This window comes from Citrus clementina, unplaced genomic scaffold, assembly GCF_000493195.1.
Source record: "Citrus clementina cultivar Clemenules unplaced genomic scaffold, Citrus_clementina_v1.0 scaffold_9, whole genome shotgun sequence".
Lineage (NCBI taxonomy): Eukaryota > Viridiplantae > Streptophyta > Magnoliopsida > Sapindales > Rutaceae > Citrus > Citrus x clementina.
Window position 1 is genome coordinate 21814746 of NW_006261964.1, and position 10445 is coordinate 21825190.

At 36.6% G+C, this 10445-nt stretch overlaps 1 protein-coding gene and 1 non-coding gene across 2 annotated transcripts; one reads left to right on the forward strand and one right to left on the reverse strand.

Annotated features, from left to right (window-relative positions):
• On the forward strand, window positions 1-893 carry LOC112101085. The gene is made up of 3 exons (XM_024191050.1): window positions 1-105; window positions 189-392; window positions 659-893. Exons 1-3 carry the CDS (start codon window positions 34-36, stop codon window positions 857-859), a joined length of 477 nt encoding a protein of 158 aa, XP_024046818.1. The 5' UTR covers window positions 1-33; the 3' UTR covers window positions 860-893.
• A 5471-nt stretch (window positions 894-6364) lies between these two features.
• Window positions 6365-6471, reverse strand: LOC112095568. Its single transcript, XR_002903942.1, has one exon. It is a non-coding gene; the product is annotated as a small nucleolar RNA R71 (small nucleolar RNA).
• Window positions 6472-10445: the final 3974 nt, after the last annotated feature.

The following is a 10445-nucleotide window of genomic DNA, read 5'->3' on the forward strand; positions in this document are numbered from 1 at the left end:
CTTTATTTTGCGGCTAATTTCGTTTGATCGGTGATGGATTCAACCCATCATCAGACACTTCTCTGCATGAAGCTTTCGCTGGACTGGACCGAAATGCTTAAGGCGGTAATTAATCATCATAATAGTGATTTAAACTATAATTAACTAAATAGTTTATTTTCTCTTTACGATTCTCTTGATCTCTCCAGTTCATCTTTGGTACATTCAATCCAGCCGTGGGAATCGGCGCAGTTCTTGTATACATCATCTTTACGGAGCCCAATAACAGCCTTAGCACTGGGGATAAGGTACTCACTGCAATTTGTTTCCTGGCCTTCGAATGTTTCATGATCCTAGTCCTCTTCTTACTTGCCGTGGCACAATGGTATAAGTACTTGAGATTCTGGCGAGAGGTAATTATTAATTCATTGCCCATGTGGACATGGTTTAATAGAGTCAGTGTTTAATTAATTTTAAAAAAATATAAGGCCATCTGCGGGAGAGAATTTCCATTTGCGTGATTATATCTTTTCCACCATTTTTATTTTATATTAAGTTGGGGATTCGAACCCATTTGTGAGAGCATGGGTTCAACCGCTTGGAGTGGCTCAATTAAGAATAGTCTAATCTAATAGATTTTGGTTTCTTGTATTAATTGCTGCAATGCATGCTTCTCCAGATTCATTATCAACCTCATTACCTTTTGTGGGAATCTGTTGCAATCTTGGTTATCAATTATTTCCATCTAGCGGTTGAACATATTGTACACAAGATCTCTAGTGTCGCCCCGGAGTTCATGTTCGCGGACAGCGTTTTTTTTTGCGATTATTTTCGGATCGCTGCAATTTATGGTGCTGCACTCCCTCACAATGATCACTGATGCTGATAGCTTGAATCTTATTAGAAAACGGATACTGAACCACCAGCCGGTTTAATAGCTAATGAAGTTTGTATTTCATTTGATTTGATGATACTTGTACTGGAATAATATAATGAAAGGAAATTTTCTGTATTGAGCGTTTGGCATCCATTATTTTCGGAGCAATCTGATAAAATTTTCAGAGTATTGGAGAATTTTTAAACTGTAAATTAAAAGGACAAAAAAACAAAAAAGTAAGGCCACATGTAGAGATGGCAAAACCCCGGGCCGGGTCCGGGTATTGCCATGACCGGACCCTGCCCGGATGCAACCGGTCTGGGTCCGGGTCCGGGCCGGGTTTTAATCCGGGTACCCGGATTTTATATTTTTTAATATTTTATGTGTATATATTTTTTATTTTTTGATAATTTTATAAGTTTTAAATTTATTTCAATAAAATTTGACATGAAAATATAAACTTTAAGTGTTTAAAACTTTATATATGTATAATAAATAAGTCAAATAAATATAAAATATTTAAAATAATATATATTTTATAATTTTTTTTAATAAAATCCGGATTCCGGGTTTATCAAGTGATGCCCAAGACCGACCCGGCTTCATACCCGGGCCGGGTATTACCCGGCCTGCAACACCCAGGTACGGTCCGGGTCCGGACCGGGCGGGTATTTTTGCCACCTCTAGCCACATGTGGCATTTACCTAGGTTCATGGAGAAAAATCTAAAATTTTAAAGAGCAGTGATATTTAACCCGTCAATAATCTCATTTGCCACCATTTCTATACCCAAAAATTTTTGGAATTACTCATAGAAGATAATTATAGAAGTATCATTTTCTCTCATCCCTATCTACCACCACCACTCATCGGCATCACTACAAGTCAATCCTCTCATCACAGCACCCTTTTAAAATAAAAAAAGGGAGCCTCGTAAATACCTATAACAAAATCCCAAATTCATCTTCATCATTTTGGAGTTTGTATCCAATTTCCTTAGTAATAATTGGAATTTGTTTATATTACTTAAATTCATGGCTGCCAAAGTCAAACCTCCCTAAAGTTTGCTTTTGATTATTATTATTTTTTTAATTTTTATGTTTCAACATTTTATATTCAAGTGGATGATTTTTATTTCTTGCATGAATAAATTATGCTTTCATAATTATGGAAGCTTGACATCAAAATACTCTTCACCACCAGAAATGCAGCAAATGAAATGGGCGAACGCGGTTCATGGGGTGGCTAATCTCTGAATATTTTAACCAATAAAAAGAATTATAATAAGGGCGATTTTGGAAATAAATAGGGTAAATTAAAAAAATGGGCTGAAGAGATAAATTGGCATCCAAATATCACTACTCAATTTTAAATTTGAGTGGTAGGCCTAGTATTTGGTTTGAAAGAGTAATTTTGTGCAATTAAATGGCCCCGCTCCTTTTTTTTTTAAACAAAAAGTAGAAAAAACGGTTGAATTTTTTTGTATACTCCAGGGATGTCAAAAATATTTGCTCCGCCATGACCTGGGTGAACAGGAGGTGAGGCTGGGTCGGACTTGAGCTTCAATTCATAAGCTTGGGGTCCGGCGGAGACCTCAATTTTATGAAAAAAAAAATAGTATAAAATATATATTATCTTAAATGATTATATTTTTTTGGTCCACCTATTACATATGTTTAAAATTTTAAATATTTAAAATTCATATTTTCAATATTTAAAATTCATATTTTCAAGCTCAATTTCATTAAAATAAAATTTAAAAATCATAAAATTATAAAATAAATTAAAAATATACATATATAATATTATAAAATATGAAATCTAGGTTTTTAAGTTTGGATTAAATAATAGGCCTAGTGCCGGGATTATTAATCGGGTCCATGTACTCATTACAAGAAGCCAATTAAGTTTATTTTCATTGTAAGGACAACTTTTAGCTCATGGAAATAAGAAGCTAAATTAAGTATTTGGTCTCTAGTCATAAAACATTAGCAAAAGACTCTTTTACTTTAATTCTTTAAATATTTGTTTGTTTATTTATGAATAAATAGAAAAGTGAAAAAAATAAGTCATCTCCCATAAGACTCTTCAAATAAAAATAAACTTATATTAGTTTAATCAAACATTTTCCTCTACCAAAAAATAGCTATTATAACACTAAATAATATACCGTCCCCTCATCTTTATATCATTTATATTGTTTATAAAAGTTATTAAATAGTTCCTATCTTCATCACCTTATAAAAACAAATTCATCAGCCTTACAAAGGCTATTTTTTGGCAACCAAGATGCCTTGCAAGCTTTCCCACTCGATCTAACTGCTTTAACCGTCTTGGGCATGTGCCACACAAGTGGGAACTTAAGTAATTCCAAAACGGTTTTCGAGCGGCTGCTGTTTTACTTCTATCGGTTTTGCTTGACGACGTGCGTGTCACGTGCTAACTTAAGCAAATCTGGGACTAAAAATTAAAAACTAAATTGAGTGAGTCGAAATTGAAAATTACTATTGTGATCAGATGAGAGATAGATATCAAAACTAAATAACCCAAGACCTTTGATTCCCTAAATCGATAATGAATTTAACAAAGGCTACATTGAGAAATTACCTTATGCAACAAACAAGAATAGAAATCAGATGGACCCTAAATCCCATGATGGTCTCGAACGGACTCTTGCTCGTAGCCTCGCTCTGTTGAAGATTGTATGAGAATTGGGCAACATCCAACAACTTAGCCCAATCTGCTGGTGAGTGCTCACGTAGTGCCTAAGATACATCTCGAGTAGGCTGTTAATGCACTCGGTTTGCCCGTCGGTTTGTGGGTGGAAGCTTGTCGAGAACTTGAGATCAGTTCCCAACAACTTGGAGAGCTCCGTCCAAAAGCGTCCGGTGAATCGTGGGTCTCGATTGCTCACGATACTCTTCGGAACTCCCCATAATTTGACGATGTGCTTGTGGAATAGGCGAGCAGCCTCATCCGCTTTGTAATCGGTCTGTGCGACAATGAAAGTCGTGTATTTGCTATAGCGGTCGACCACGACCATGATGCTTCCGCACCCCTCGGACTTGGGTAGGGTCGAGATGAAATCCATGGTGACACTTTCCCATGGCCTTGATGCTATTGGCAGTGGCTCTAACAATCCAACCAAAAGTTGGTGATTCACTTTATCTTGTTGGCATACAAGACATGTTTGCATGTATGCCTCAATGTCATCTCTCATGTGTGTCAAAAATACAAGGCTTGGACGAGTGCGGTCGTGCGCTCTTGATAACTCTAGGAAATGAGAGTTATAACATCAATTCTAGACTTGAATCAAGGTTACTTAGAGAACAAATAAGGTGTTTTTATTACATTTTGGTTACCTTTTGCATAAACATTCATTTTAGTTAAGTCTTAATAAGTTTTGCTTGAATCATAGTAATTTGTGCTAAAAACATGTTTTAAATTGTAGGTTTTAAATTCATGAGAGGATGTTGAGTCATTAGAAGAGCAAGAGGAGAAAGGAAGATGACCACAAAAGAAGTAAAGCACAATCGGGAATAAAGCAGTGTTGTAGCAGCTGTTAGAGCAACCAATGCTGTAGCAATTTGGGAGTAATGCGGGAGAAAACTTAGGCGTGGGTCAGCCATAAAATCGCGATCTGCATGTTTCCTAATTTAAACACATGCACGCTCATGGGCTTTGGTTTAACCTAATTTGCAATATAAAAAGGAGAGGTGCACCACATAGAGGGGCGGCAAGGAAATTATCATTAGAATAATTAGAAGGAACGAAGAATAAGAATATTAGAATTGAAGAGTATTGTTTCGGCAACATTGGAGAATCGTGCAGAATTACTTGGCTTTGATTTTCACCGTGCTCAACTTATATTTATCTTCTTCCTTTAATTGATTTGATGTATTCTGAGACCAATATGTTTATGTTTATTTCTCTCATCCAGATTATGAACTAAATTTACTTGTAGTTGAGTGACAAATAATCCAATGAGTTCTTGACTGTTCTTATATGTTGTTATGGTATTGTTGTAGCATTTTACTCTAATAGCTTTTATGAATATAACTTTTATTTTGGTTGACCACCGATTTAATGGTTTCCGTTAAGATAGAGCAGTAAAATGGCATGTCTTAGCGGACATTATTAGAGTATTACTTGTTCTTAAGTCGAGTTTCCTAGATTAGGTTATCATGAATCTCATAAGGGCAATACTTGAAGTTAAGATATGTGACACTCTAGACATAGGTGTTCACTTTGTAGGGTAGAAAGATTAAAGGTTATAATGTTGTACCGTAAATATATAAGCAACTGGTCATTGTTAGTAGATTTAAAGGTATGAGACTTCCAACATGCGATAGCTGAGGATGCCGATTTATTCTGCCTGGTGCTGCAGCACTTATTCTAACAACTGGTGCTGCAGCACTTATTCTAACAACTGGTGCTGCAGCACTTATTCTAACAACTGGTGCTAATTTGGTAAACAACAGTCACCCCACTAGGAGAGTTTGATCATTCAACTACTATATTCTCAATTGAATCTTAGACACATTTAATCTAGTTTATTTCAATACAGTATTGTCTTATTTAGTTCTTATTTCAATTATTGATTACGATAGAAATTATTTGACAATTGTTTGTTTTGGTTTCAAGTTGAGTTGCGTTATTGTGAGTGCTATAACATTTTGAATAACATCAATCCCTGTGGAGATGATCTTGAATACTTATCACTTTATTACTTGTTGTGTATACTTGTACATTGGCATTGATAGATATTGCTTATAAAATTTACCAACAAGTTTTTGGCGCTATTGCCGAGGATTGATTGTTTATTTTTGAAGTGTGAAGTAAATCGTGATAGCGCCAAATTTGACTTGATTTATTCTATTGATTGGTAGATCAGTACGTGCATGCGGAAGGACAGATCTATAGTATTCCAATTCGAACCTGAGATTGAAAGGACTGTCAGGAGATTGCGAAGAGAACAAAGAAATTCAAAGACTGTTTCAGGCATGAATAATTTGCAGGATGAGGGAAATTTGAACCCTCACGGGCCCTTACAACCCGTCAACATTCAAGTAGAACAGAATGAACATGCTAACGGGAGACAGCTAGACAACAAAATATTATTTACATGACTGATGACAGAGACAGAGCCATAAGAGATTATGTTGTGTTAACTCCTCAAGTTGTACATCCTGGCATCATCAGACTTGAAGTAGACGCTGCAAATTTTGAGTTAAAGCTAGTGATGTTTCAAATGTTGCAAACAGTTGGGCAATTCAATGGATTGCCAAATGAAGATCCTCACCTCCATCTTAAATTGTTCTTGGAAGTAAATGATGCTTTCAAGATTACTAGAGCAACACAAGATGCCTTAAGGTTGAGGCTCTTTCTTTATTCCTTAAGAGATCAAGCAAGAGCATGGTTAAATTCGTTACCATCTGATTCCATCACTACATGGAATGAATTGGCTGATAAATTCCTCATGAAATATTTTTCACCAACAAAAAATAAAAAGTTGCGAAATGAGATTACTTCCTTCCATCAACTAGAAGATGAAAGTTTGTTCGAGGCTTGGGAATGATTCAAAGAATTGCTCAGAAGGTGTCCTCATCATGGTATTCCTTGTTGTATACAATTGGAAACTTTCTACAATGTGTTGAATCCAAGTACAAGGTTAATGGTGGATGCTTCAGCAAATGGAGCTCTGTTATCCAAATCTTACACTGAAGCTTATGAAATTCTGGAAAGAATTACCAATAATAATTACTAGTGGCCTTCAGCCAGGCAACCAACAGCAAGATGATCAGTAGGGGTACATAATATAGATGCAATTACAGCCTTATCAGCACAAGTTACTTCATTGACTAATATGGTAAAAGCCATGACATCTGTTCCAGCAACAATAAAGCAAGTTACTGCACTCTCTTGTGTATACTGTGGTGAGGAACATGACTTTGATAGTTGTCATGGGAATCCAACTTCAGTAAACTATGTGGGTAATTTCAATCGACAACCTCAGAACAACCCATATTCAAATACTTACAACCCTGGCTGGAAACAACACCCAAATTTCTCATGGAGCAGTCAGAATCGAAATGCTCCAGCATTAAATGGACAGAATAAAAACACAAAGCCACCTAGTTTTCATCAGCAGAGTCAAGGGCAAAAGCATATCAGTCAGGATCCAATCATTTCATTAGAAACACTGATTAAGGAGTATATTGCAAAGAATGAAGTAATTGTGCAGAGTCAAGCTGTATCCTTGCGAAACCTGGAGAATTAAATGGGACAACTAGCTACAGCAATGAGCAACAAAACTCAAGAAAGCCTACCTAGCAACACAGAAGACCCTAGGAGAGAGAGCAAAGAACACTACAAAGTAATTAGTTTGAGATCTGGAAAGAATGTTGATATCCTAGTTGAGATGACCAAAAATGGGATAGAATGCAATTCAGTACAAAAACCAACTCAAAAGCGAAGCCTGTTACAGTAAACTCCCCATCAAGACACTGATTACATGAGCCAAGCTACAACAACTGCAGAAGAAATTCAACCAGAACATGCTGAAAAAGAAGTTGCAACACCAGTAGCCACAGCCTGCACCAACCTAAATAAACAAAGTTTGGTACCTCCCGAATCTAACCAGCAGTTTAGACATCCACCACCTTTCCCACAAAGGTTCCAGAAATAAAAACAGGACAGCAATTCAGCAATTCAGCAATTCCTAGAAGTGCGAAAGCAATTACATATAAACATACGTTTTGTGGAAGCTTTGGAGCAAATGCCAAACTATGTGAAATTTCTAAAGGACATCTTGGCAAGAAAAAGAAGGCTGGGAGAGTTTGAAACTGTTGCTTTAATACAGGAAAGAAGTCATATGCTCTAAAATAAAATTCCAGCAAAAGTGAAAGATCCAAGGAGTTTCACAATACCATGCTCTATAGGAATTAGGTATGCTAGCAGAGCACTCTGTGACTTGGGAGCTAACATTAATTTGATGCCATTATCTGTATTTAAGTAGTTTGGAGTAGGGGAATGCAGACCAACAACAGTCATTCTGCAATTGGCTGACAGATCTCATGCATACCCTGAAGGAAAAATAGAGGATGTACTGGTGAAGGTTGATAAATTCATCTTTCCAGTGGATTTCATTGTACTGGATTTTGAAGCTGATAAAGAGGTACCCATTATACTGGGAAGACCTTTTCTAGCAACTGAAAAGACTCTGATAGATGTTCAGAAAAGAGAGCTCACCATGAGAGTGAATGATCAGCAAGTCACATTTAACGTACTAGAGGCTATGAGAAATCCTGATGAAGTAGAAGACTGTAATTTCCTGAGTATAGTGGATTTTGTTGTAGCAGACAGAATGGATAGATGCTGTAGTAAGGCATTTGACAAAGTCAATACCTTTGATGATGTAGAAGAGGCAGATGTTGCAGCAATTCAGACAGAGTGGATGGAAGAAAGGCAATCTGATAGGCACACCAGGTTTATTGAACATCTGAATCTTTCAGATAGGGAAGTAAAAACAACTTTACCATCTATTGAATCACCTCTTAGTCTTGCATTAAAACTGTTACCTTCATATTTAAAATATGCTTATCTCGGCCAAAATAATACACTCCCTGTAATCATCTCTTCTACTTTGGATCCAGGTTAAGAACAGAGTTTAGTAGATTTGCTTGGAAAATACAAAAGAGCAATTGGATGGACCATGGCAGATATAAAGGGGATAAGCCCATCAATTTGCATGCATAAAATCGTGCTAGAAGATTGTACCAGCAATTCAGTTGAGCACCAGAGAAGGTTGAACCCTATCATGAAAGAAGTGGTGAAGAAGGAAATCATTAAATGGTTGGATACTGGAATCATATACCCAATATCAGACAGTTCATGGGTGAGCCCGGTTCAATGTGTTCCAAAAAAGGGATGGATAACAGTAATAGCTAATGAGAATAATGAACTTATTCCTACAAGGACAGTAACTGGATGGAGAGTATGTATGGATTACAGGAAGCTCAACAAAGCCACAAGGAAAGACCATTTCCCACTTCCATTCATAGATCAGATGTTGGACAGACTTGCTGGAAAACAACACTATTGTTTCTTATATGGGTATTCAGGCTACAACCAGATTGCTATAGCTCCAGAAGATCAGGAGAAGACAACATTTGCCTTCAGAAGAATGCCCTTTGGGTTATGCAATGCTCTAGCAACCTTTCAGAGATGCATGATGTCTATATTTTCTGATATAGTAGAGCAGACTTTAGAAGTTTTCATGGATGACTTCTCAGTGTTTGGAGAAATATACAATGATGGTTTGCACAACATGGAAGAAGTTCTTAAAAGATGTGAGATGACCAACTTAATGCTCAATTGGAAAAAATGCCATTTCATAGTGCAAGAAGGAATAATGTTGGGTCACAAGGTATCCAAGGATGGCATTAAGGTAGACAAAGCCAAGATAGAGGTAATAGATAAACTGGCACCTCCAACTTCAGTAAAGGGTATTAGGAGTTTTTTGGGTCATGCTGGATTTTACAAAAGATTTATTAAGGATTTTTCCAAGGTGGCTAAACCATTATGCTCATTGTTGGAACATGATAAACCCTTTTACTTTGACAAAGAGTGTCATCAAGCATTTGGAGAATTAAAGAAAGCTCTGATCACTGCTCTAGTAATCATATCTCCATACTAGACTTTACCGTTTAAATTGATGTGTGATGCTAGTAACCATTATGTGGGAGCAATATTAGGGCAAAGAATGGATAAGGTTTTTCACTCCATATACTATGCAAGCAAAACTCTTACTCAAACTCAAATCAATTACACCACTATAGAGAAAGAATTGCTAGCAGTAGTATTTGCTTTTGACAAATTCAGAGCCTACTTGGTGGGCACTAGAGTGACTGTATATACAGACCATGCAGCCATCAAATACTTAATTTCAAAAAAAGATGCCAAGCCAAGATTAATTAGATGGATCTTATTGCTACAAGAATTTGATCTGAAAATTAAAGATTGAAAGGGGACTGAGAATCAAGTAGCAGATCACCTGTCAAGGTTGGAAGCAGACACAAGTACATTGACAAGGAAAGACATCACTGAAACTTTTCCTGATGAACAGCTGTTGGTGGTACAGCAAGCACAGATGCTGCAGTAGTCAGAATCTCCTTGGTATACAGATTTTGCTAACTATTTAGTAAGTGGATTGTTACCACCCGAGCTAAAGTTTCAAAAGAAAAAGAAATTTCTTCATAATGTTAGAAGCTACCAATGGGATGACCCACATTTATATAAGTTGTGCGCAGACCAAAGTAATACGAAGATGTGCTGCAGAAAGAGATATTCCCCATATATTGGAGTCATGTCATGCTGCAGCATATGGAGGACATTTTGGTGGTCACAAAACAGCTGCTAAAGTATTACAATCAAGTTATTATTGGCCAACTATTTTTAAATATGCTTATGAGTTTGTTAAATGTTGTGACAGGTGTCAAAGGACAGGGAACATAACTAGCAGCCATGAAATGCCATTGACCAATATATTGGAAGTGGAAGTTTTTGATGTCTGGGGAATAGATTTCATA

What these genes read in the sequence shown, in the direction of transcription:
- LOC112101085 (XM_024191050.1), top strand. Translation starts at nt 34, where the DNA reads ATGGATTCAACCCATCATCAGACACTTCTCTGCATGAAGCTTTCGCTG. An exon ending in GGACCGAAATGCTTAAGGCG is followed by an intron (nt 106 to 188) that starts GTAATTAATCAT and finishes TGATCTCTCCAG; the next exon opens with TTCATCTTTGGTACATTCAA. An exon ending in ACTTGAGATTCTGGCGAGAG is followed by an intron (nt 393 to 658) that starts GTAATTATTAAT and finishes ATGCTTCTCCAG; the next exon opens with ATTCATTATCAACCTCATTA.